Below are 27,549 nucleotides of genomic sequence, written 5' to 3'. Positions count from 1 at the left end.
CGCCGTCTGCGGAGCTGATTGGTCAGGGCCTGGCCAATGACGGCACGGCCTGGGCCCCTCCCGGGCCGCGAGCTTCGGGCAGCGCGAGGTGGGGCTGCGGCGACTGAGGCGGCGGTGGCGGTGGCGGCGACGCGTCCGGGCAGGTGAGCGCGACCCGAGGAGCGCAGGCGCCACGGGGCGACGCGGGGTGGCGGGGTCCGCGCTGCCCTGGCCGGGAGGAAGCGCGGCACGGGGCGTTTCGTTGTGACAGCCGCGTCGTGAGCGCGGAGGGTGACAGATCCCTTCACACACTCTGTGCCGCGCGTCCTCGGGGTCCCCACGGCCAGGCCGAACCGTGATCTCACACCGAGCTGCGCTGCGGGTGACAACCCCGCAGAGGCCGAGGTGGCAGCTCACGCACCCCACACCCGAGCCTCCGTGACCCACCCCCTCACCGATCTTCCCCAGCCCCGCTGTCCCTCTCCGGAACCCGGGTGCCACCGGGCTGCGGCTGCCCTCTGCTGCACACACACGTGCACCTGCGAGCCTTTCCCGGGCCCCGTTGCTCAACCATCGCTTCGCTTCCAAAGCAAAGCCCACCTAACCTTTCCCTTGCAATTAAAAAAAAAGATATTTCTTTCCTGTGCAGTTGTGTGTGGGGTGCTTTGTTTTTGGAGGCAGGATTGCACTGTGTACAGCCTGCTGGTCCCGAACTCAAAGCTCTTCCTGCCTCTGCCTCCCAAGTGCTAGGATTAAAGGTGTGCGCCACTACACCTGGCATGTTATTCACAGTGCTTTTTTATTTATTTCTACTTTTTCATTTTATTGTATTTATTGATTGATTACTTTGAGGGTCAAGGTCTTGCTCTGTAGGCCAGGAAGTCCTTGAACTCTTAGGAAGAGTGCTTGAGGGCATGTGAGATGGCTCAGCTATTCAACCGATGAAAAGGGAGAGCCAACTTCTTAAAGTTGTCCTCTGTTGTCTACATGGCACACACACACTCACACACTCACATACACTCTCACACACACTCACACACTCACACACACTCACACACCACTTAATGTATTTTTTAAAAGACAGCTTAACACAGCGTGATGGCACTTATCTGTCATCCCAGAACTAGACAGGTAGACATAGTGAATTTGAGCTAGCCTGGGACCTTTGAGACCTTGTCTCAAAAAAGAAAGGAGAGAGAGGGACAGAGACAGACAGACAGACAGACAGACAGACAGACAGAGACAGACAGACAGACAGAGATCTGGGCTGAGTCTGTAGAGTGCTAGCTCTATAAGCCAGCAATGGTGGTACATCTGTCATCTCAGCACTTGGCAGCGGAAGCAGAGGTTTTGAGAGTTCATGTGTAGCCTGTGCTCCATAGAGACCCTGTCTCAAAAACAGAAGACCCAGGGCTTGACAGCTTTCAAGTCACTTCTGGCCTTAGAGTAATGCCATTACCCAGAGTAGTCCCCATTTTATCAGGTTCTGACTGTCCCCCTTGAGCCCTGAACCTACTCTTCGAGCCCACTCCCTGGCAGTAGCTTGTTGCTTGTGTTTATCTCTCTGGAGCTGGTGGAGGGGAGGAACCCCTACCATACACTACTCCATTCCCAGGCATTTCCCCCAGGTTGTGACTGATTGGATCCAGAAATGCTTCGCTGGAAGGCATAGCCCCTAGGGGGCTGCCTGAGCTTGTGTTTCCAGGCCTTGGCGGGGGTGGGGGGGTTGAAATCTGGGGTGATGTTGGTTGTGGTCTGTAACTTACCCAAGCTTCTTGACTGTCCCACAGTGAGGAAACACTTCTCAGAGTTGAGAGGGTTGGGTTTCAAATACAACTTCTAGTGAAAAGGGTGGGGGCTTGAATCAGGGAAGAAAGGTTTTTCTGGAAGTTTTGTAGTTCTGCGTCCAATACATGTGTCCAGCATAGAAGGAGGATGGTGGAAAATCAGTAGAGGTCCCATTTCCTGTAAAGGCTTCCCGGTGCTGGTCACTCTCAGTGGCCTTTCCCTTCACTGAGGATAGTGCCAGCAGGCTCCTCCTGGTCATGTCACCTTCAGGTTCTCCTGTGGAAACTCTAGCCTTTGGGACTTCTATTCGATTTCAAGCAAGGTCATGAGGTGCAGCTCAGTAGTAGATACTGCCTCAGTATTTTCAGGGTCTTCAGGCTTCATCCGAAGCCTCACAGAAAGTTACAGTAAGAACATGTGTGTGGTGTGTGTACTTCTACATAAGGTTGCTTATATCGTTATGTCTGTATGTTTATGTGTGTATACAGATGTTCTTTTGAGTATGGCATTTGTGAGATGTGTGCAGGAGTGCTCAAACACACAGACACCAGGAGGGATATGTGGTCTTGCTTCAGCAGCCATGCCTGGCTCTTCACGTAGGTGCTGGGCATTTGGACTTGGGTCTTTATGTTTGCCTGTTACCGCAGCTCAGCCTCTGTGTGCATTCTCTTTGTTGTTGGTGGTGGTTTTGGTGTTTGTTTGAGACAGGGTTTCTCTGTGTACCCTTGGCTGTCCTGGAACTTGCTCTGTCAACCAGGCTGGCCCTCAAACTCACAGAGATCTGCCTGCCTCTGCCTCCCAAGTGCTGGGATCAAAGGTGTGCGCCACCAATGCTCGGCTCATTCTTTTATACATACACATGTAGAGTGTGTATATAAAATTAAATTTTGATGGTGTAAGTGATATATGTAGCTAAAAAATAAGTACATGCTATTAATGGTGTACTTAATCCTAGCCCTTGGAAGGCAGAGGCAGGTGGATCTTTGCGAGTTTGAGGCCAGCCTGGTCTACAGAGTTTCAGAGTGCCAGGACTACATAGTGAGACTCTGTTTCCAATAAATCAGCATCATCAGGTATACACAGCATGCTTGTGATCCTGGTTCCAGGGAGGTTGAAGCCAGAGGGTAGAGAGTTCAAGGTCAGCATGAGACAATATGGAGGCCAGCTTGGACTACATAGTAAGACTTTGTTTCAAAAGAACCAAACAACTAAAAACCGCAGAAGTGCCGTTTGGTGCCCATAACCGCCACTTAAGCATTTAGGAGGTGCAGACAGGAGTAGTAGGGGTTCAAGATCCCTTGGGATACTTGAGACACTGTGTCCAGTAAAGCAAAACCAAATGTCAAACAGCAAGATTATAGCTGGCTCCCCAGGGCCAGTGGGGAATGAGCATGCGTGGTCAGCAGCCCACTCCCCAGAGTACCCCTCAGAGTGCCCGACACTGTGTTTAGGTGCAGCTGTGGCTGCCAGCCCTTCCACCTTCTCCTGGTAAGAAGGGCTGAGTCCTCTGGAGCCAGCTCAGACAGAGTCGCTTTAAGGGCTCAGGCCTGCCCCTGTGGCAGGTTAGCAGCAGTGCAGGAGAGCTTTCTCCCTGTACGGTCCTGGCCCAGGAAGCAGGTCTCACACTGAACTTTGGATCATCCTCCATGGTGAGGTGAAAGGTCAGGTTACATCCCAGTCTCCTCTCTGCAGAGCAGAGGAGACAAGATGGGACCTGCCGTCCTGGGGTCGGTGTGGAGACTAACATGGAGGATGGAACCTCTGACCCTGAACAGCACCCCAACTTGGGTCTTGATAGTTTAGGATAAGGCACCCCAAGAAAAAGAGTTGTGAGGCAGGGGAGATGGCTGAGTGTTGCTTGTTGTGCATCCATGAGGACCTGAGTCCCAGAGCCTATCTGACAGAAGCATGGGTCACAGAGCAGGAAGATGGGGACCAGTGAAACCCTGGCGCCTGCAGGTGTAGCTTCACATGTCAAGCCCTCGGCCAACAATAGGGGCGAGGCTCCAGAAACAAGCCCAGAGCAGTGGTCCTCAACCTTCTGGGGCCTTTAATACAGAAACAAGCCTAGAGCAGTGGTCCTCAACCTTCCGGGGCCTTTAATACGGTTCTCATGTTGTGGGGACCCCAGCCATAAAGTCATTTCACTGCTATTCACGACTGTAATTTTGCTAATGTTATGAATCATTATGTAAATATCTGATATGGAACTCCCCGAGGTGTCAAGACCCCACAGGTTAAGAACCACTGGGCTTGACTGTTAAGAGGAACCTGATAGGGGCTGGAGAGATGGCTCAGAGGTTAAGAGCATAGACTGCTCTTCCAGAGGTCTTGAGTTCAATTCCCAGCAACCACATGGTGGCTGACAACCATCTACAATTCAATCTGGTGTATATGTAATAAATAAATAAATATTTAAAAAAGAAGAGGAACCTGATAAGGACATACATATCTAAGTGCATACATGTATACACACAGACACACACATACACACACACACACACACACACACACACACACACACACACACAGGAAGAACTAGTCACCTGTTGTTTTGGTATTGAAATGAAGGTCAAGGGTTCATGGCTGCTAGGCAAGTATTTTACCAGTGAGCTTTGCTAACAGGCCCATTTCTTCTCTGTCTCTCTGTCTCTCTGTCTCTGTCTCTGTCTCTCTCTGTCTCTGTCTCTCTCTGTCTCTGTCTCTCTCTCTGTCTCTCTGTCTCTGTCTCTCTCTGTCTCTCTCTGTCTCTCTCTGTCTCTCTCTGTCTCTCTCTCTCTCTCTTTCTCGTTTGTGAAACAGGGTTTCTCTGTGGGGCCCTGCCTGTCCTGGAACTCATTCTATAGAGACTTGACTGCCTCTGCCTCCTAAGTGCTGGATTAAGGGCCTGCACTACCGTACCCAGCTATAAAATATTTATTTCTTTGAAATCTGGTGAAGTGAATCAGCAAATGAAGGCGCCTGCAGAAAACCTGGAGACCTGGTGTCATCTCAGGACTCATGTGGTACCACAAGTTGTCCTCTGACTCCCTCCCTAAATAAATGCCTTTTGGTTTTGTTTTTTTAAGACAGTATTTGTTTGTGTAGCCCTAGTTGACCTGGAATTAGCTCTGTTGACCAGGCTGGCCTTGAACTCACAGAGATCTGCCTGACTCTTCCTCCCGAGTGCTGGGGTTAAAGTTATGTGCCACCACGCCTGGCTATAAATGGCTTTTTAAAAAATGCATTTGTCCAGCACTCGGGAGGCAGAGGCAGGCGGATCTCTGTGAGTTCGAGGCCAGCCTGGTCTACAAAGTGAGTTCCAGGACAGCCTCCAAAGCCACAGAGAAACCCTGTCTCAAAAAAACAAAAAAACAAAAAAAAAAGCATTTGTAAAGGACCAGAGAGCTGGCTAGGTAGTTAAACATGTGGTAGCTCTTGCAGAGGATCCAGCTTAGTTCCCAGCACCTGAGTAGAAGCTCGTAGCCATCTGTGACTCTAGTTCCAGATGATCCGATGTCTTCTTCTGGCCTCCTCATGTACCTGTGTATGCATGTATATACATTTTTTAAAAGCTGAAAATAAATATTAAATATTTAAAGAGATATGTAATATTTAAACATTAAAAAGAGAAGTTATTTTAAAAACTGTGTCTCTGGCCAGATGTGGCAGATAGTGCATGCCTGTTATACCAGAGCTGGGCAGGTGGAGGCAGGAGAAGGGAGGGGGCAGGAGGAGAAGGGAGGGGGCAGGAGGAGAAGGGAGGGGGCAGGAGGAGGCAGGAGGGAGCAGGAGGGGGCAGGAGTAGAAGGGAGGAGGCAGGAGGAGAAGGGAGGAGGAAGGAGGGGTCAGGAGGGGAAGGGAGGGGCACGAGGAGAAGGGAGGGGGCAGGAGGGGAAGGGAGGGGGAAGGCTTTAGAGCCAGTTTCAGCCACACAGGTGTTTTGAGACCAGCCTGAGCTACATAAAACCCTGTCTCAGGCATCTCAAAAGTAAGTCAATCAGCCAGGTGGTGGCGCACAACTTTAATCCCAGCACTTGGGAGGCAGAGGCAGGCGGATCTCTGTGAGTTTTGAGGCCAGTCAGGGCAACACAGTGAGGCTCTGTCTCCAAAGTAATAGATAATGTCTAGAGAGTATGCTCAGCAGTTAAAAGCACTGGCTGCATTTTCAGAAGGCCAGCTTTAGAATGCCAGAACTAACTCATGTGGTCGCTCACTCCAGCTCCAGGTGAACCCATTACCCTCTCCTGCCCACTGTAGGCGCTGCACATACGTGGGTACTCAGATGTACCTGCAGGCAAACACCCGTATTCATAAAGTAAAAATCAATAAACCTTGTAAAAATGAGTAAACGAACGCATTACTTTTTAAAATTCATTTTGTACTCAGGCATGGTGGTCCAGGCCTGCAATCCCAGCTCTCTGGGGCTGAAGCAGGATAACTGGGCTCAACAACACTCTGAGCCACAAATTGAAACTGGTGTGTTTTTGATTTGGGGGTATTTTTATTTTAGTCTTTTGGTGGGGAGGGGCCAAGCGTTGGAGGGTGGACCTGGGAGGAATGGGAATTGAGAGTGATTGGGGTATATAACTAATACAAGTATTATGTTGGGAAAAAAAAACAAGGGAAGCCGGGCGGTGGTGGCGCACGCCTTTAATCTCAGCACTCGGGAGGCAGAGGCAGGAGGATCTCTGTGAGTTCGAGGCCGGGCTGGACCGACAGCCTCCAAAACAATACAGAGAAACCCTGTCTCGTAAAAACCAAAAAAAAAAAAAAAAAAAAAAAAAAGAACAAGGGAAAGATAACCATTTTGCTTTTGGCTAGGTGCATGGCACGGGTGTAGGGCAGTGACCTAGGAAGCCATGGTTTCATTCTCAGCGTTTTATTTACTTATTTTTTCTTTATCTTTTCTTTGTGTGAGTGCATGGATACAGGTCATGGTGTATGTCTGGAGATCAGAGGACAATCTTGAATGTTCGTCCACAGACGGGGTCCCTTGTTCTCAGCTGTGTGGGCCAAGCTAACTGTCTGTGCCTCCCCTGTCACCACTGGGACTACAAATGCACTCACCACTACACATGGCTCCAAGGGTCCTCAGTGCTGTGTGCCAGATTCTCAGGTTGTCAGGCTTGTGTGGAAGCTTTTTCTCTGCTGAGCCGTCTCCCCAGCGCCAGAACTGCATTTGTGTTTGTGTGGTGATGGTGGTCCATGTGTGTCCGCACATACCTGTGCATGTGTGTGGTGCACATGTTTGGTGTCTTCTTCCATCACGTCTCACCCTGCTCCCTTGAGACAAGGTCTCTTACTAACCCTGAAGTGGTCATTTTGACTAGGCCAGTTAGGTGGCCAGCAAACTGTCTTTACAACCCAGTATTGGAGTTACGTACATACATGCCTGGATTTTCTGTGGATGCTTGGGATTTGAACTCAGGTCCTCTTTGAAACGTTTTAAAGTACAAAATTTTACATTTGTTTGTGGGAGGATTGGGGAAGAAGTGAGTGGGATGCATGGGAAGCGGAGCAGGTGTTGGTGGAGGTCAGAGGACTTGTGGAAGTTGGTTCCTTCTTTGTACCATGTGAGCCCAGAGGTGGAGCTTGGGATCAAGATTGGCAGCACACCCCCGATCCTATGAGACCCCCTCACACCCGGAACTCCAGTCCTGTTGATTTTACAGAAGTACCCACCAAAGCATCTCCCAGGGTCAGAAATGCAGCTGAAAGGTTTTTAAAAACATATTTTTATCTTATGTGTATGAGTTCTTTGCCTGCATGTATGTCTGTGTGCCCACATCAAGCCCAGTGCCTGTGGAGTCAGAAGAGGGGGTCAGATCTCCTGGAACTGGAGTTACAGATGTTTGTGAGCATCGTGTGGGTTCTGGGAACTGAACCTGGGCCCTCTAAAAGAGCAGCTAGTGCTCTTAAACACTGGGACAGCTCCCCAGCCCCAGAAATGCATTTTTAATTTTAAGTATTAAATGCCTACAAAGTAAGATTCTCTGGCAGTGGTGTTGCATGTCTGTAATTCCATAATGCTGTGGGGCAGGAAAATAGGGCAGTCCCGGCTTCCTGGGCTAATAGTAAGATCCTGCCAAAAAAAAAAAAAACCAAACAAACCCCCAAAAAAATAGTTAGGTGGGTAGGTAGATAGATAGATAGATAGATAGATAGATAGATAGATAGATAGATTGATTGATTGATTAAAAAAGAAAAGAATTGTGTGGTATGAAAAGAAAGTATGTGTAAAATAAGTGACACGTAGCAGGGCTGGAGAAGTAGAATGTTGTCCCCTGTGGATCCTCCTGGGTCACTGTGCTATTTTTAAATGTGCCTGTTGGACATCTGTTCTGTACTGAGGAACCGGTTGCTGTGACCATCTTGTAGCATGCTCACATCCAAGGGACTTTCGTTCTGAGAAGGGAGCGCAGGAAAACACAACTTTTACTGCAGTCCACTGTTTTGTTGTTTCATTATCGGCTACTAAGCTGTCACTGCAAGTCCAGGAAGGTGCCACAAGCTAGCACTTGGGAGGCTGAGACTAGAGGATCCCTGAGTTCAAGGCCAGCCTGGGCTACTATATATTGGGATCTTGTCTCAAAAGTAATTCCTGTGGGCAGTGGTGGGCACACCTTTGATCCCAGCACTCGGGCAGCAGAGGCAGGCAGATCTCTGTGAGTCCAAGGCCAGCCTGGTCTACAGAACTAGTGCCAGAACAGGTTTCAAAGCTACATAGAGAAACCCTGGCTCAACACCCCCCCCAAAAAAAAAGTATTTCCAGGGATGTCCAGAAGCTGACATCTGGAATCCTCATGAGCAGGAGAGATGACACAAAGAAACCTGTCAGGGGGAGGGCCAGCAGGGTGTGTGAAAGGAGCTCCTGGAGTGATGGGACCACAAGCCAAAACCCTTCAGGGCTGTTGGCAGCCAGCAGACCTGGGATAGATTATCCCCGGAGCCTCCAGAGGAACTGGTCCGGTCAACACCGCCACCAGGCCTTCCAGCCAACAGAGTGCTCTTCTCTGCAGTCCCAGGCACCTGTGACAGCAGCTACAGGGGATGAGTACTGTGTGTGTGTGTGTGTGTGTGTGTGTGCGTGTGTGTGGTTACTGTCCTGCTGACAGAAAGATGGCTCAGCCAGGCAAGGGGAACAAACACGGGTGACTCCAGCACTGGGGAAGGTAGGCAGGAGAAGGCAGAGATTCAAGGTCAGCTTGGCCCACTCTGGCTCAAACATTATGGAAAACAGCTGGGCATGGTGCTGCCTGCCTGTGGCCCCCCCACCTAGCACCCCAGCACTGGGAGGGAAGCAGGAGGGTCAGAACTCAAGGTCAGCCTCTACTATGTGCCTGGCTGGAAGCCAGCCTGGCTACTTGATGCCCTGTCTCAGACACACACACACACTCAGAGGTGAATCCAGTCAGATAATGAGCTAGTCATGTCATGCTGGTTCCTATATCCTTGTGTTTAAGTCCCTCACCTCTCTGTCTTCCTTTCTCCTTCCCCACACTTTCTTCTTTCCTTTCTGACAAGGTTCCCACCACGTAGGCCAGGCTAGCCTTGAGCTTGTTCTCCTATTTCAGCTTTCCCAATGCTAGAATCACAGATGTGTGCTGCCATGACGGGCTTCTCCCATAAACATCTTTCATTTGGGTTTGTGTTCTGGGGGTAGGACCTGGGACATTGTACATATTAGGCAAGTTCTCTCCTGTTGAGCTATGAGCTATATTCCCTGGCCATTTTTATCTTTAATTTTGATACAGGGTCTCACACTGTAGCCCAGGCTGGCCTGGAACTCTTTTGTGTTTTTTGTGTTGGATGTTTTGCTTACATGTGTGCTTGTACACCACCCTCTTGCCTGGTGACAGCAGAGATCGTGGCATCATCTCTCCTGGAACTGCAGTTACAGATTGTTGTGAGGCACCATGTGGGTGCTGGGAGCCAAGCCCCTCACTACAAGGACAGCCAGTGCTCTTACCTCAGAGCTGTCCCTCCAGCCCTTGGCCTTGATCCTCCTCCCTTAGCCTTCTGAGTAGCTGCAGTGTCAGGCCAGAGCTCACTAGGTCCTGAGACTACTGGTCATCTTAGGTCATTTAGAAGCCGCAACAGTGTAAATGCTGTGCATACAGTTGTAACAAGGTATTGTTTAGGGACCTAGAACAGGAAAAACGGCACAGATGACAGAGCTCACGGTTTGCTCAGATGTGGCTTTCTTCTCCATAGAATGGGTGGGTGCAGCACTCTGTGGCAGCTCTCGGTAGGAGTCTAGGACCCCTATGACCACTGCATCCACCTCTGCCATGTGTGGCCAGCCCCTCATCCTGTCCTAGGGGAAAAGTCCTGGTGCCAGCTCCCAGCATGGCAGGAGGATGGTTTGCTGCCTCTCAGGCCTTTCCCTAGAGCAAATGGCACTTAAACATGGCAGAAAACCACTAAAAGTGTCTTCCTAGCACTCAGGACTTGGCGGCAGAAGGATCAGGAGTTCAAGGTCATTCTTGGTTATATAGTTGAGTTCAAGGTCATGCATAAGACCCTTTCTCAAATAAGAGTTCAGGTGTGATGGCACACTCCTTTAGTCCCAGCACTGGAGAGACAGAGGCAGGAGGATTTCTGAGTTCAAGGCCAGTCTGGACTACACAGTATGACCCGTCCCACAAACTAACAGAAAGATGGGAGGGGAATGCTGGGCTGGGGGAGTGATGGCCCATCTGGTCCGTTGATTGTAAAGGGGTCTGTCTTAGCCTAGCCTGCTTCCTAGTTAGGAAGCATACAGGCCAGCACACACCACTTGCCCAGGAATATAGTGACGGACGGAGGGACAGGTATACAGAGGTCACACATGACCTCTGTTTTGTCCCAGCAGCAATATGATGTGTCTCCATTCGGGGAAGCGTCAGCATGATAAAGAGCTGCACTGGGTAGCAATGGGAATGTGCACAGGGGCAGGAACATCTTCGAAGGTAAAGCACCAATCAGGTGTTGCACATCTGGCCCTTGCTAGGCCCTGGCTTTCCATGACCCCCAGCCTAAGTGGAACTCAGGTGGAAAGGGTTAGGGGAGCCATTTCTTGAACACTCAGGGCACAGGTAATGCTGGGAACAGTGAGGATGGGATTTTTAGGATGGGTTTCAAAGAATGCAGAAATATTTTCTAGCAGAGCAAAGCATAAACGTGTGGAGTTCCGTATGTGCAGGTAATTTACCTACCTGTCCATCAGTCAACTGTGAGTGACCAGGTTCATAGCACTGTGTGTGAGAACCAGGGCTTTTGCAGGCGAGAAGCAGTGGCTGGAGGGGCTAGAGTGCCCTTCCGGGGCACTGGTGGCAGTGCCGCTGGCAAGAAGGGAGGACAGGGACTTCCTGTACCTCACGCATTGCTGTGGGAGAAGCTGTGCGTGTGCTGCAGCATGGGTGCTGAGGCCAGAGGCCACCGGCAGGACTGTTCTCTCGGCTCATCAAGCAGTTCCAGACATGGAGTCTGCCTGCTGAGGCGGCTCACTGGCCCCTCCCTCCCTCTCCTTTCTCCTTTCTTCCTTTCAGCACCGGGATGGAACCCAGAGACAAGCGATCTCCCACTGAGCAATACTTACCGCCTCTCATCTGTGTACCTTCCGCCTTTGAGACAGAGTCCCGTTAGGTTGCCTAAGCTGGCCTGGGACTTCCCGTGTATCCCACCCAGATCCCATGTGCTGGGTTAGCAGGTGTGGCCTGGGGCCAGAGTTGTCTGGGTCTTTTGAGATCTGAATGACTGTGAGACATGCAGAGAGCTCCCTGCCAGGGTGACAGTCACAGTCCCCAGAACACAGAGTGAGGAGCTTCTGTCTCTCTTTGAGGCCGGCAGGCAGTCAGGGTTAGCAGTCAACAACCACTATGCCAGACACACCAAGCTCTATGAACTAGAGAAGAAAACAGCCTTTATCTTTGGCAGACAGATGGTATTGGCTTCTGATGGCTGTCATTATGTGATCCACTGTAGGCTTGGAAGCCCTCTCCAGGCACAGGGTGGGACTGGCTGCAGCCCTGAGGCAGTGGTGCAGGTGGTGGGCCTCCCTGTTAGCCAGGGGTCTGATCAAGGATGCTGCGGATGGACCCCAAGTCACCACAAGCTAAGTGTGCTCTCCCCTGGCCTGCCCCCCCATGCTGTGTGCTCTCCCCTGACCTGTCCCCCCATGCTAAGTGCTCTCCCCTGACCTGCCCCCCTTGTGTCCTTGGGAGTTGTGGCTGCATCCTCCCCCACTCACCCAACTTGGGCAGTGGAGTGCTGGCCAGAATAAAACAGTGGTAGAGTGCTTGCTGACACCCGTGAGGTCTGGGTTCCATCCCCAGTGCTGAGAGGAGTTCATTTGACCAGGTATGGTGCTATCATCAGGAGGTAGCGGCACAAGGGTCAGGGGTTTACTGTTGTGTTCAGCTACAGGGCTTGGTTTTGGCCAGCTTCCAGGGGTAGCACAAGACCCTGTCTGAAAGAGAAAAAGAAATGAGTAGAACAGGACTATGGATACAGCTCAGTGCTTTAGCGGTTGTGAGGACGCAGGAAGCCTTGGTTGGATCCCCACACAAACAAAATTGGCTTTGAGCTAGGCATGGTGTAGCTCATCTGTAACCCAGCATTTCAGAGGTTGAGTCAGGAAGATCAGGAGTTCAAGTCAGCCTAAACTACGAGAGACCCTGGCTCAAAAACAAATCCCGGCACCCAGGAGGCAGAGGCAGGCGGATCTGTGAGTTCTAGACCAGCCTGGTCTACAGAGTGAGTGCCAGGACAGCCAGGGCCACACAGAGAAGCCCCGTCTCAAAAAATAATAATAATAAGAAAAGCAGGATAGGAAACGTATCTATTCCTATAAAACAGACCAGTCTGGGTCGTACCGATCAATGTTTTCTCCCACTCCATAGTTGACACTTCGTCTAGCTTTCCAGTACACCCCACCCCTGGAGCAGGGTGACAGCAGAGAGGAGAGCACAGGGGTGGCAAATGGCCATGAGCAGGAGACACCTCGTGACCTCACCTTAGCTAAGAAGTCCAGGCCTGAGCACTGGGAGAAACTGAGAGCACGGCTGACCTGTTCCCATGGCTGTCCCATCTTGAACAACAGAGGCTGGAGAGAGGAGACAGGGGGAGCACAAATCAGAAAGACATGATGGGGAGCATGGTTGAGCAGTGTGTAGCTGTAACACTCAACACTGGGGAAGGACATGAAGGAATAGACCCCAGACAAAGCCTGGCGCCTGCAGCTGTAGTGACAGGGTAACACACCGCCATCTGCTGTCATGTGTGAGGCTTGACTCTAGTGTCGTCATCTGTGTCCTTCCTCACTGTGTTCTGACCCCCAGCCCCTTCAGCTCTGGTCCCTCTGTACAGTGGTGCATTGCTTGCCTAGACCCTGAGTGTGTCCTCCCCAGATGTCAGAATACAGTACAGAGTACAAATAATAAGCTGGCCCACTCTGTTGTCTAGGAAACTGAGCATGCTCAGTGCGGATGCTTTGCAAGCTGCCTACACCCTCAGCTCGTGCAGACAGTTCCCGTGATCGCTTTTCAAGTCATCATGTGTCACTGTCCGCTTGACCTAACTGGCTGCTTCCAGGAAGCAGAGCCTCACAGATGGCCAGAGCCCTCACATTCCCACTGTCTGTGGGTACAGGAACCACAGACGTCCTCTTGAGCTGCCAAACCCCACCTAGCTCTGTCTGGGGACAAGCACTCCAGAGCACAGCTGGCTCATCTGCTTCTCGTCCTTGCCTCACCGAGGCCAGGGTGACCATTGCTACCTGAGAAAAGTCTTAGTATATAGAGCCCTGGCCTTGAATTTGACCCTCCTGCGACAGCCTCGCAGTGCAGGGCGACAGGCTGTTTGGCAGTGCCGGAGATGGAGACCAGCATATTGCACTGGCCAGGAAATCACCTCCCCACTAAGCACCATTACCTGCCCCAAAGTTTTAAACACGCAGGCCTAATCTCTTAGCCTCTCTCTGACATGCCTTCTACTGTTTTTTCCAGGCTTGTGAAAGGCTGAGTGAGGTAGTCTCATGCCAAGGCTAGGTGTCCTAGCTGCCGTCCCTCTTCTGTCAGGCTGCCTGAAGCCTTCACCCAAAGCCCTGTGCTCCAGACACTGACTTCTGTCCTCATCCTGGGAGCTTGGAGAGGGGCTCCCCGGGTGCTGGAGCCAGGTTCCTGGGCACTGGGCTGCTCAAGACATTGCCTGTGACAGGGAATGATGTGCAACCTCCCCACTCCCACCCTGAGCCTGTTCCTCTGGGATACGAGAAGGCTTAATTAAGGAACAGGTGGTTTTCTAGGACAGCTTTGAGGTCTGGGCTCCCTAGGGAAAGGATCTCCTGCAGCTTGGAAGTCCTGTGCTAGTCTTGCCTGAGCATCTCCAAAAAGTAAGGGAGGTCCCCAGGAGAGTGAGGTCGGGTGAGCAACCATGCATACACACGAGCAACCACTTGGAGTCACTGTCACCTTTGTAGAACAACAGGCCACAGCCTCCCTACCTACAGAAAATGGTTTGTTTCGTAGATTTTAGAGTGCTGGCAGTGGGGGTAGAGATCAAGGAGCAGGCTTCCATGGGTTAGGATGTTACCCATCACTCCCTCTGCCCTTCATTGGAGAACTCTAGGTAGATGTTCCTCACTGGAGGATTTTAGGCATATGCTCTGTCAGACTTTTTCTCCCCAATTCCCCATCTGTAAAGCAGACCTAGCCACCTTCAGCTCAGGCAGACTAGAGAAGAGCAGGTCAGACATGTAACACCCAGTAGCTGCCCTGTGTCGTTTGTGATGTGTGTCTCAACCGCTTCCTTGCCCCTTGGGTGAAGAGTTCACCCACGGTCTCAGGAACCCAGTTTGAGGAGAGGGGTTGTGAGAATGAGTGTGCACTCTTCCATGGTCTCCTAGGAGAGCAGCTCGCACCAAGTCCTGCAGAAGAAGCCTCCCTTGCTGCTCTTCATGTGCCCTGATGTGACCATCCTGCCCCAAGGCACCACTGTCAAGGTGCTGCAAGCGTAGCCAGGTCACCAGACCAGTCACTGATAGCCAGACATCTGAAACTTAGCCACAACGTTCTTGGCCTGGCTCAGAAACAGTCGGTCTTTACTCTGCATTGTTTCTTAGCCTTCATTTCACCCATTCATATCAGGCAGTGCCCTACTCTGTTGCCTATGGCTGTCCTTGAACCTGTGATGAACCCCATGTCTGAGCCTTCTGAGTGCTGGGGTGACAGGTAAGCCTCACAGCACCTGTTTTTATGAGATGTGGTGCTGGGATCGGAAACCATGGCTTCCTGACTTCTGGATAAGCACTTCACCAGCTGAGGTGCAGCTGAGGCCCTAGCTTTAGTCTCCTCTTGATCTTTTTTTTTTTTGAGGCAGGGTTTCTTTGTGTAGCTTTGGAGCCTATTCTGGAACAGGCTGGCCTCAGACTCAGAGCTTCACCTGCCTCTGCTTCCTGCGTGTTGGGATTAAAGGCGTGTGCCACCATGTCCCTGCTAGTTTTAGTCTCTTTACAACCCTACATACTGCTTACTCACGGTAATTTCATGGTTTTTTATGTGTATGGGTGTTTTTCCTGCATGTATGTCTGTGCATCACGTGTGCAGTGCCTATCGGGCCAGAAATGGGTGCCCAGTGCCGTCAAACAGATGTTTGTGAGCTGCCATGTGGTGCTGGAAATTGAACCCAGGTCCTCTGCAGGAGCAGCCAGCACTCTCGGCCGCTGAGCCCTCTCTCCAGCCCCTTGGTAATTGTTTTGAAGGTGCTGCAGGTGGAGCTCAGCAGGCATTGCCCACTGATCTGCAGCAGCCCCTCATCCTCGTGGGACCCCCTTCCACCCTGGCCCCTCACATAAGCCCACCCTGCATGGAGGTTGGCTGCTTCATGAGCACGGCATTCTGACAAAAGGCAGAGCCTGACAGGTGTCTCAGCTCCATACTGATTCGGAGGAACACAGAACCGAACTTGCAAGTCAACTGTTCTGGAATGAGTCCCGGGTCGCTGGGCTGTGCTGAGCTTTGGCCTGGCCATCCTCAGGGTAAATATTGACAGAAATAGCTTTCTCTCACTTGTTTTGTTTTTCTGCTTTTGAGACAAGGTCTTACTGCAGCACAGACTTCCCTGGAGCTTGTGTGAGTCTCCTGTCTCATCCTCTGGAGTGTATTGGAAGTGACTCTTAGTCTGCTGCCATTCCTCCTGGGATACCTATGAGCTGAAGAAAGAGGCCCTGAGAGGAAGTGCTGGTATCCCCAGGGGCTGGGGACCCAGGGTGTGGGAGCGATAGGTGCCTAGGCTAGGTACCATAGACCTGCAGGGTGGGTGATACCACCACCACATGGAGCTGGTAGTGTCATTGGAGTTGGTGAGATACTGCTAAGTTTTCAGGATCCTCCTGGCTTTATAAGCAGCATAACTTCCTAACACATCAACTGTGTCTGCCGGGAGCCATCCCCAGCAATAGATAGGTCCCAGCAGAGGATGTAAGGATTTGGTGAGGGAAGGCAGTGAGCCAGGCCATGGCGGTCGGGAGAGTCTTGCAGCCCGACTGAGTAGCAGCCAGAGTGCTTCTCTATTTCTACAGAATTCAGTCAGCAGGGAACATCCATGTTGTTCCAAAACATAGGTCATATCATTTTTGTTTTTGGACACCAGCATTTTTTTCTTATTCATCTTTTAGTCATCATTATTAAACTGTGGTGACACAACAAAGTTATCATATCCAATCATTTTCCTTCAAGTTTGGACAACATTGATAAACAGTTATCTTTCATAACCATTTTTCCTCATCAACTCCATAACCCAATTTTTAAGGGTCCAGAGGTGCCGGGCATTGGTGGCGCACACCTTTAATCCCAGCACTTGGGAGGCAGAAGCCGGTGGATCTCTGTGAGTTCGAGGCCAACCTGTTCTACAGAGCTTGTTCCAGGACAGGCTCCAAAGCCACAGAGAAACCCTGCCTAGAAAAACCAAAAAAAAAAAAAAAAAAAAAAAAAAAAGGCATATGGTGGCCTGTTTCCAGGCTGGTAGCTTTTGTAGGAACAAGGACACTAAACCAAAACGATCTTCAAGCCATCCTGGGCATACTGTCATGTTCCAGGCAGTATATTATTGACTCTTAATGGTCAGAGTATCCAGGAAATCTCCTCAGACAAAGCTGCTGCAGTTTTTCAAACCCTGGCACAATTCAATGTTTACATTTATATCTTTTTAAAGATTTATTATGTGTACAGTACACTAAACCAAAACGATCTTCAAGCCATCCTGGGCATACTGTCATGTTATTGACTCTTAATGGTCAGAGTATCCAGGAAATCTCCTCAGACAAAGCTGCTGCAGTTTTTCAAACCCTGGCACAATTCAATGTTTACATTTATATCTTTTTTAAGATTTATTATGTGTACAGTATTCTGCCTGCATATATTCCTGCAGGTTAGAAGTGGGCACCAGATTTCATTATAGATGGTTGTGAGCCACCATGTGGCTGCTGGGAATTGAACTCAGGACCTCTGGAAGAGCAGCCAGTGCTCTTAGCCTCTGAGCCATCTCTCCAGACCATACATTTATATCTTTATAGAATACTTTTATCATCCTTCCACATCATTCTCTGTCCGTCAGTATGGGTCTGTGTAAGACAGAGGTGACTTCAGCTAATCTAATCTTTTTTTGTTTGTTTGTTTGTTTTTGGTTTTTACGAGACAGGGTTTCTCTGTATTGTTTTGGAGGCTGTCGGTCCAGCCTGGCCTCGAACTCACAGAGTGCTGGGATTAAAGGCGTGCGCCGCCACCACCGCCCGGCTTATTTCATTTTTTTAGTATTGCTATTTGCTGGTCCTGAGATGGTGCCCAGGACCTCCCACACGAACTCTGGCACTCGGTTGTATCCCCATCCTCTTGATTCAGTGTTTTCCACAATGAGGATTAAGCTTGCAGCCTCAAGTATGCAAAGCCAGTGATATCCCACTGAGCCATCTAAGCAGGGCCTCCACTCTGAGCCACGCCCCCAGCCCCTCACTGGGCGGGTTCTAGGCAGGGTCTCCACCCTGAGCCACGCCCCCAGCCCCTCACTGGGTGGGTTCTAGGCAGGGTCTCCACCCTGAGCCACGCCCCCAGCCCCTCACTGGGTGGGTTCTAGGCCAGTGTTCTCCCACTGAGGCAGCTTCCTTTACTTTTGACTGTTGCCATTCTGACCTTAAGCTCATTGACCTTGGACTCAGGTCCTCCTACCTCAGCCTCCCAAATGGCAGGGTGACAGGCCTGCACCACCAAGTCTGGTGATTAGATCATACAGATCCATGAAGTCTGAGACCTCAAAACACAATGCGCAGTGTTAGCCCTGCTTTCCCCTAAGGTCCAGTGGCCTGAGACGAAAGGACCTGAACAGGCGTCTGCACTGGGCTGGGTCTTGAGGAGAGCGTGCAGGCAACGCCCTTCCCTCTCACAACTCCTTTCTGCAGGAATGGGCAGCCCACGCTGGAGAGAGCCCTTGGGTCTACACTCACACTGGAAGAGCGCCCTGGACTGGTGACGGGGCTGGTGCCAGGTGGTTCTGGGTGCTAGGTCCCCTGACCTCCATTCCCTGCCACACTGGTGATGCTTTTTCCTCCCTGCTGTGTGGCCTCAGCCAGCCTCTTACCCTCTCTGATCTGCTGCCCCTAGTTCAGAAAAACAGGCTGTTTGTGGGGGCCATGTGCGAGTAACGAAAGAAAGGTGTTTGTTATGGTGAAGCCGTCAACCCAGGGCACAGTGACCTCAGCATTTGAGCAAAGTCAAGGGCACGGAGAGTCAAGTGAGGTAATGGCCACTGGAGCTGACCATGGTGAGCCTCAGAGGGCAACAGCTGAGCTACCGGTGCTTGCACAGTCACCATCCCGCTGAGTCCAGCTCACTCATCTCAACCAGCCCTTCTCATTCCTCAGGACTGAGTCTCCCACTGGCCAGCACGCCTGGGATGGGTAATGGTGTGCAGGAAGGCTCTGTGCGTCTGCGCGAAGATGCTGAAACTGTTCTGTCCGGGGCTGTCTCCTCAAAGGCAAGTACTGCCATCACCTCCCTGTGGGACAGTGTTTTTCAGCCTTCCTAATGCTGCAGTCCTTTAACAAAGTTCCTCATATTGTGGTGACCCCCAACCATAAAATTGTTTTCATTGCTACTTCGTAACTGTAATTGCACTACTGTTATGAATCTAAATATCGGTGGTGTTTGATGTTCTTAGGTGACCCTCGTGAAAGACTATTTTGACCCAAAGGGGTCTTGACCACAGGTTGAGAATCATGCTGTAGGACCGTCTCTGGAGTCCTCACTGGGTCAGCAGGGCACAGTGCGGTCCATGCCATCCTCACTCCCCCCGCATAACATGTTTCATTTCTGTCTGTGCTTTCTGTGAGCAAGGGCCAGGAGGCATCACAAAAGGATGCCTGCTGCCCGAGGCATCATCAAAGCCTAGCTGATGCATGAATCCAGAGACCCAACATGTGGCGAGAGGCCAAGTCCTCGCCCATACTTGCGGGAGGCACTGGAGAGCAGGGATGACAGGTCTTGCTGCAGTTGAAGGGACTCCCTCTGGAAGCGAGTGGGGGTAGGCACGATAGAGTGCGTCTGTCCTCCCAACACTCAGGACTCCAAGGCCAGACAGTCATGACTGAAGCAAAGACCCATCTCAAAAGCCTTGACAACAGCAAAACAGTGAGCTTGGGCCACCCTTGTTCCCTGCGGATGGATGTCATACTGAGCCCAAAACACAGATTGACACAGCCCGCAGACCTCACTAGGCCTGGCAGTCCATGGGCCCAGTGGCTGGTCTGGCAGTGCCCTGTGGTCCTCCTGACCTTTCCCTGGGTTACAGAAGGCACTTGGCACTACCAGGGGGATAAGAGGATGCACTTACCAGAGCCAGCTGGGAAGTCACTAGTGGGGCACTTAGTCCTTCAGAGGCTAGCTGATGGCCTGACGGAATGTAAAGCATTCCAGAGAACCTCCAGGTCAGCTCCTGCCCTCCTACCAGGGACCCACTGAGGGTACCACTACAGTAAACCCCCTCAGTCACCACTCACCACTACCCCCTGCCAGTGGCCCCCAGCATCACCCCCTGCTGGCCACTGGACCCCCAGCATCACCCCCCTGATAGCCACTGGACCCCAGCATTATCCCCTGCTGGTCACTGGACCCCAGCATTGTCCTCTGCTGGCCACTGGACCCCAGCATTTCCTGCTAGCCATTGCTTGGGTGCTGTTCTGCCCTTATGGAGGGCTAATTACCAGCTGGGCATAGTGTGCACATCTGTGATCTCAGCTCCAAATTTTGTCTCCAGTGCTGGCCAGTGATGGCATATACCTTTAATCCCAGCACTCAGGAAGCAAAGGCAGGGAGGCCAGCAGATCTCTTGTGTTCAAGGCCATCCTGGTCTGCAGAACTAGTTCAGGGACATAGAGAAACCCTCTCTCAAAAAAGGGGGGGCTTCAAAATACCACTCTGCAGATATACAAACCAGGGTGGGAATGGGGAGCCAGAGATTGCACAGGGGGCTTGTGAAAACCAGGAAGTTGGAAGGATAGCTCAGGACAGTTTGCAGGGTTATCCCCAAGGGGCTAACTGCACAAGGCCAAGCAGGGTTTCAAATGACACTGAGACTGAATGGGGAACGTAAGAGAGGGGCCCAGGGATGGCAATGCACACTTGGGTGGTTGAGGCGGAGGATTGCAAGCTGGACAGTCTGGGCTATGGGACAAGATCCTGTCTCAAAGTGGGGAGGAGATGATCACACGCCCTCAATCCCAGTGCCCAGGAGGCAGAAGCAGGAGGATCTCTGTCAGGTTGAAGCCAGCCTGGCCTACATAAGCAGGTTCCTGGGCAGCTGTGATTGCACAGTCTCAAAGTAAACAAAACAAAACAAAAAAGAAGAAAAAAGGGCTGGGGGAGGCAGCTCAGTCAGTGAAGAGGTGTTTGTCAAGCATGAAAACCTGCCTTCAGGCCCCCAAGACCCGGGGCAACCACGATGGCATGTGTCTGTGACCAGACTGAGGCAGGCGTTGGTCCTCCTCCCAGTTTTGGTCCTTCAGTGAGCAGCCCCTCTAGCCCTGTGAGGCCTTAACCACTTTGCTTTCTGAGCCCACGACCTGGTGCTCTGTTTTAGAGAGACCACAGACAAGTGCTCAGCTCCCTGCTGTCCGGAGCCCTGGCTGGTGCACTTGCCAAGACAGCAGTAGCCCCCCTGGACCGAACCAAGATCATCTTCCAAGGTAAGTGTGTCTGCCTTTGTGCAGTATGGAAGCGGCCAACTGGCTACCCACCCCCTTCTCCCCACGGCCTCAAGTAGCATACTTAGTCTCACACTGTAGCCCAGACTGGCTTCAAATTCACTTTGTAGTCCAAGTTGGCCTTGAACTTGCAGCAATCCTTCTGCCTCAGCCTAAATGCTGGGGTCACATGTGTTCGCTACCACACTCAGCCACCCTCCCCCATATCCTTCAGAGGTACATGTCACTACTCAGGGCTAGCTTCCTACACCTTGAGTTTGTTTCCAAACACAGTCATCTTTCCAGGGACCTGGCTGAGGATGTGGATGTAACTTTTGGGGACACAGTCATCCCAGAGCCCATGTCCCTCCCTGCGTACTAAACTGGCTAAGCCTCCTGCTGATAGGCAAATGATGACAGCCTCCCTCAGCTGTTGGGGAAGGCTGTCTACTGCTACCGTGCCTCAGTGGTGCCGATCCTCCCTAGGGCAGCCCATGGAGGGGATGGCCAGAGACGGGCAAGCCTCTGCGAGACTATGGGGAGCATGGCTGGGGCCCCAGGCAGGGGTTTCCTGCTGAGGGTGGGAGACATTCTCGGGCTTTCCACAGAGGCCTATACTTCTGGATCTCCCCCACAAGTCCTTGCGAGGCAGGCCTGTGGGGCCGTGGGGAGGCAAGGTAGTGCTGCTGCATTGGAGTGGGCACTTGTTCTGAGGAGACCCAGGCTCAGGGCTGGCATCAGGGACAGAGATCGGGGCCCCTCCCCAGTGTACATCCCCCAACATAGCCTCACAGCTTCAGCCCAAGCCCCTCGCCACTCTTAGGCACCTGCATGGGCTCCTTTGCCCTTCCTGGGGCCTAGGCAGAGCCCTCATCCTAGTCCATGAAGTGAAGCTCAGTGTGGGGCTGTAGACCCGGAGCCTGAGTTACATCTCTCTTGTGCTTTCCTTTGTTCCAGTGTCTTCAAAAAGATTTTCCGCCAAGGTGAGCGCCAGAGGGACTCGGTGGTCTAGGAGGGCAGGTTCCCAAGGAGCCCCGTGTGCACAGTCTCCCGGGAAGGGTGGAGGCTGCTGTCCTGCCCCCCCTGACACACCTGTGGGGTGGAGCTTCGAAGCCCGCTTCCTGTGTGACTTACCTTAACCTGGAGAGCTTTTGAAAGGGTCACTGCAGGACCAACAACCATGGTGTGCCGGGCTCCCAGCCAGCCTTGCAACCCCATTTCTGCTGATCACCAGTGTCCAGCAATTGAGGGGGTCTGAGAGCAGGGTTCTGGGAAAACAGGTGATCACTGCTTAGACTGCTCTAGCTGGGCAGGCCTGGCAAGGGGTGCCATCACCCACCCTCTGCGTTTGAGGGTGCCCAGGCCCGGTGATGGCAAAAGTGTGCTGACTCCCTGTCTGTCTTCTCCAGGAGGCCTTCCGGCTCCTCTACTTCACCTACCTCAATGAGGGCTTCCTCAGCCTATGGCGTGGGAACTCGGCCACCATGGTACGAGTGATCCCATACGCCGCCATCCAGTTCAGCGCTCACGAGGAGTACAAGCGCATCCTGGGCCGATACTATGGCTTCCGTGGAGAGTGAGGCCCCTGCCCACCGGGACCCGCCCCTCCTCACCTGGCTCCTCTTTGCCCGGGCTCCGCCCCTCACTAACCCCTCCTATAGGGCCCCAGCCCCCCCTTCCTCATCTTTCACCCCCCCCCCCCCCCCGTTCCTTTCCCTGTGCTGTCTCTCAACCCTCATTCACTTACGCCTCTGCCCAGGGATCCCCAAGGGTACCAGGCACCATGTAGCCCCCGCCTTAGGGAAGAGACCCCTTCCTGCAGTCGGGAATGGAGGCAGGAGGTTGCATTAGAGCTGGCCTAAGTGACCCCATCAGCTCAGCCACTTGGAACCCTCCTGGGTCTCCTGTTCCTTCGTACCCTGGAGGCTGAGGTGTGGGCAACCCCTGTCCCGACCCAGGTCTCAACTTATTCTGCTTGTCCACAGAGCCCTGCCCCCGTGGCCCCGCCTCCTGGCTGGTGCCCTGGCAGGAACCACGGCTGCCTCCCTCACTTACCCTCTGGACCTGGTCAGAGCAAGGATGGCCGTGACACCCAAGGAAATGTGAGTCCTGCCACAGGAGCTATGCTGGTGCTGCTGCTACCAGCAGAGGCATATGTGGGGGTGCTCCACCATCAGAGCGTATATGGGGTACTCATTGAGGATGCTTCAGAAAGCATCATTTATTCTAAAAAAAAAATACCTAAGGGTAGCTGGTGTGGTGTGCACACACTTTTAATCACAGCATTTGGGAGGCAGAGGCAGGCGGATCTCTGTGGGTTTGAGGCCAGCCTGGTCTACTTAGCAGCTCAGGGGCTAGGACACTTGCCTAGCACATGCACAGGGCATTGGTACCAGCCCCGTGTCTGGCAGAGTGGGTAGTTCCATCTCTATGGAGTGCCCTCACTGTCCAGGACATGGTGGGGTGCGGGCTGTAAGCTCTGTCACGTGGTCCTGACAGGTACAGCAACATCTTTCACGTCTTCATCCGCATCTCGAGAGAGGAAGGGCTGAGGACCCTCTACTTCGGGTTCATGCCCACCGTGCTGGGCGTCATTCCCTATGCGGGACTCAGCTTCTTCACGTACGAGTCACTGAAGAGCCTGCACCAAGGTAAGCAGGCATGGAGAAGAGGTGGGGCTTCGGGGAGCTGCCCCTGTGGACCCCACCTTTGGATAAGAACCCCACAGGAGGATAGGCAGGGACCCAGAGCCCAGTTTAAAGACACCCTGTGTCTGGTGGAACCCAGGAGCTTGGATTGTAACCTTTAATGTGTCCATTCATCTGTATTCAGTTCTTTACAAAGGGTCTCACTGTGTAACCCAAGGTGGCTGCGTTACAGCCTTATCCTCCTCCCTCACATCTCCGGCACGGGGTCATGTCCCCACACTTACCCTGTGAGGTGCTAGGAATAAAACCACAACCTGGAGCCTCTTGCATTTGAGGGAAACACCCTGCAAACAGGCAGCAACCACAGTCCCCTGCGTATCTTTGTTAACATGTGAGTGTCTGGGTATGTTGAGGCCTATCACTGGGCCTGGGTGGCTCTCCTGGGATGGCTTCAGAGTCCAGGAGGGTAGGCGCACACGTGATTTGAGCTTTCAGGAGAATGACACAGAATTGCTGGAGGCTCAGGGCCAGCCTGTGCTACATAACCAGACCCTGTGTAAAAAACTCAATTGGCTAGAAAGATAGTGGCCTATCTGTGGGGCGGTTCTTGGCACCTCAAGGTCCCCAGTCCAAGGCCCCTGTGCCTTTCTGTGCAGTGGTACAGTGTTCGTGTACAGCCTGCACCTCCCTCCCACAGCTCACCCACGGCAGCAGGGCAGGCCGCCTGGATGGGGAGATGCTGTGTATGCAGGGCAGGCCGCCTGGGTGCGGAGATGCTGTGTGTGCAGGGCAGGCCGCCTGGGTGCGGAGATGCTGTGTGTGCAGGGCAGGCCGCCTGGGTGCGGAGATGCTGTGTGTGCAGGGCAGGCCGCCTGGGTGCGGAGATGCTGTGTGCAGGCAGGCCGCCTGGATGGGGAGATGCTGTGTGTGCAGGCAGGCCACCTGGATACGGAGATGCTGTGTGTGCAGCTGTCACACCGCGTTCAGCTGGCAACAATGACAAGAAGAAAGTCTACACACAGCACAAATACAGGATGCTAAAACCCTTTCAGTCCAGCTGGGTGTGGTGGCTCATGCCTGCCCTCCACTCAAGAGGCTGAGGCAGGAGGACGGCATGAGGTGGAGGCCATCCTGGGCTACCCAGTGGGACTGTCACAGTACACCTGCTGACAGTAGGCCTGTCCACCCGAGGTCACTTGAGCCTGTGCTGTGCCTGCTGCAGGGTGACCCCTGGCCCCATGACCTGTGTGCCCTTCCCGGCAGTGTGGGCTGTGCTGGGCGCTTGCTCTGTGGAGCGGTGCCTGCAGCCCCCAGCAGGACACTGGGATGGACACCACCTTCTCACTGCTGTCCGGCACATGGCTACAGCCCTCATTAGTTTGTTGACGTCAGGCAGAGGACTGTCCTCAGGAGGACGTTGTCTATGCACCCTTCAGGGTCCAGGCGTCATGGAGAATCTTGGGACGCTCCCACAGATGAAAGGGCACTGCAGGACTGAGGGGGAACTATTGTACATGGAACCTGGGTGACCTTGTGAGCCTCACCGTTGCAAAACGCGTCTTAGTTAGGCTGGGGCGGGGTGCATTGGCAGAACACTGATCTGGGGTACATGAAGCCCCGGGTCCCACTCCCCATACTAATCCTGAGGAAAGGTGACCGGGAAGCCGGGCCTTAGGCTCTGCAAGTGTGGCCTCATGTGCCCTCTGCCCCGCAGAGTACAGTGGCCGCCTGCAGCCCTACCCCTTTGAGCGCATGGTCTTCGGGGCCTGTGCCGGCCTTATCGGGCAGTCAGCCTCCTACCCTCTGGACGTGGTGCGGCGGCGCATGCAGACAGCAGGCGTCACAGGCCACCAGCACGGCTCCATCCTGAGCACGCTGCGCTCCATCGTGCGTGAGGAGGGCGCGGTGCGGGGCCTCTACAAGGGCCTGAGCATGAACTGGCTGAAGGGCCCGATCGCCGTGGGCATCAGCTTCACCACTTTCGACCTCATGCAGATCCTGCTGCGCCGGCTGCAGAGCTAGGCCCACAACGGACGGTGAGCTTGCGGATGGATGGAGGGCATGCAGCTGTGCATTGGCAGCCCCGATGGCACCTTGAGGATGGCCAGGAGGGTGGGACCTGGCTTGGGGCTGCAGGGCCCATAGCAAAGTGCTGGCCCTCGGGGTGTGACATGTAATGGTGGGTCATGGTTGTGCCCCTCCCTGCAGCTCAGTGAGCCGCTGGTGAGTCTTGGGGGGGGGCGTTACCCCAAGGCCCCTAAGGGGTCAGCTGCACTTCCTGGCCCCACCTCTCCTGACCTGCTGCTGATTCTAGTGCCCACTGGCACCCTGGGCTCAGAGCCCACCCCTCTTGCTAAGACCGTGCCTGGCCTGCAGATTTGACAGCCTTCCCTCAATGCCACACCCTGGAGGGTTGCAGCTTGCTCAGTGGTGGCTGTACCTGTGTCCCTCAGTCCTCCACCATGCCTGCCCACCCTCTCCCAGGTGACAGACGGCTGCTCTTGCCCGCAAAGCTTTCTCCCCAGAACACTATACCCATCCCGTTCCTGAGGGCTGCATCTGACCTTGTCAACTACCTGGCTTTTAACCTTCCCAGGAGGTACCCCAGCAGAAGGGGCAGGTACAGACCCCACTGGAAATGCCCATGTGGGTCTCCCTAACCTGGGACGTCTTCCAAAGCATGTCACCCGGGCCACTGTGCAGCCCCAAGGCTTTTGTTTGCACAGCACCCTTGGAGATGGGGTGCCTAACCATGAACTCTGGGCCTTCTGTGGGCCACTGGTCCCCACTGAGGCCGTCATAAGCCAGGCCAAATGACGGCCCAAAATTGGCCTGTGTGAATGTGTGCAAAAGTGTCTTGGGCACCTGGGTCCACCAGCCAGCTAATCTCAAAAACTCTCCTGGGGTCCCCAAGGTGTCACAGAAACTTCATGCTTTCCTGAGGTGTGGGGTTCTTGATTTGGGGTCTTTGAGACAGCCTCCCCCAAGAAGCCCTGGCTAACATGTCCCTCTGTGTGTCACCTGGGCTAGCCTCCAACTTGCAGCAATCCTCCTGCACCTAGTTTCCAGTTTCCCCTTATCGTAGCCCAGGTGACACACACAAAACCTGTGCTGTGTCAGCCAGTCCTGGCTCAGAGGTGGGCCAGCTGTTTCTCACAGCTGGGCGGCAGCTGTCTCACGTGGAGCCTGAGCAGGGCAGCTTGACCCCCGGCCTTTCCAGTGCAGACCACAGTCCTCCTCCTTATTGTATTTCTTTTTTCCAAGACAGGGTTTCTCTGTAACTTTTGGAGGCTGTCATGGAACTCACTCTGTAGACCAGGCTGGTCTCGAACTCAGAGATCTGCCTGCCTCTGCCTCCCGAGTGCTGGGATTAAAGGCGTGCGCCACCACCAACGGCCGGCATGTTATTGTATTTCTTACCTTGTGCCTGTGATGCTCGGCCATCTCCGTCTCCTTTGCAGATGGTGACAGGCCATCCCCAACATGTCCCCAGGCACCCCAGCAGCCTGTGGTGGCTGTGAGGGACCATCCCCATCCCCTTGTGAGTGTGCTGCCCACTCTGTTCCTTGCCTGGCCTGCATACTGGAGTGGAGAGGCTGGGCACCCCACACCAGGGAGTCAGAGGACAGAGCCCTGCATTGGGCAGCCAGCTGGGTGGGAGAGGTGAGGGTGTTGGGGTCCCTATCTGCTTCCCCATAGCCTCCCAGTAGTTCTGGCCTGGGGGCTCTCCACCTCTGTGGCTACCCTTTCCCATAGCCACTGTCCAGTCTGGAGTTCTATTTTGATGCCATGAAAACACTTTGTTTATATATATTGTTTATATATTTTAAAGATTCGTGCCAAAAGAGTATATTTAATAAACATTTAAATAACTTCTGCTTCCCTGCTTCTTCAAGCCTGGCCCTTCCCTACGCTGTGAACTTCAGCCCTGAGACGGGTCTG

General features: G+C 53.0%; 1 protein-coding gene across 2 annotated transcripts; it reads left to right on the top strand.

Moving 5' to 3' along the window:
* Window positions 1-12: 12 nt before the first annotated feature.
* Window positions 13-27,480, top strand: Slc25a42 (solute carrier family 25 member 42). 2 transcript variants are annotated; one of them, XM_013125307.3, is made up of 8 exons: window positions 13-143; window positions 18,644-18,756; window positions 20,857-20,962; window positions 21,917-21,942; window positions 22,369-22,535; window positions 22,945-23,061; window positions 23,459-23,610; window positions 25,322-27,480. In XM_013125307.3, the coding sequence occupies exons 2-8, from the start codon at window positions 18,676-18,678 to the stop codon at window positions 25,627-25,629; spliced, it is 957 nt and encodes a 318-aa protein (XP_012980761.1). In that variant the 5' UTR covers window positions 13-143; window positions 18,644-18,675; the 3' UTR covers window positions 25,630-27,480. The 2 variants fall into 2 exon arrangements, with proteins under 2 accessions (XP_012980761.1, XP_005086198.2); XM_005086141.4 differs by lacking the exon at window positions 13-143 and adding an exon at window positions 12,495-15,766.
* Window positions 27,481-27,549: the final 69 nt, after the last annotated feature.

This window comes from Mesocricetus auratus, unplaced genomic scaffold, assembly GCF_017639785.1.
Source record: "Mesocricetus auratus isolate SY011 unplaced genomic scaffold, BCM_Maur_2.0 Super-Scaffold_6731, whole genome shotgun sequence".
Taxonomy (NCBI): domain Eukaryota; kingdom Metazoa; phylum Chordata; class Mammalia; order Rodentia; family Cricetidae; genus Mesocricetus; species Mesocricetus auratus.
Note: the sequence above shows the minus strand (reverse complement) of the source record. Positions and strands in the feature narration are given on the sequence as shown.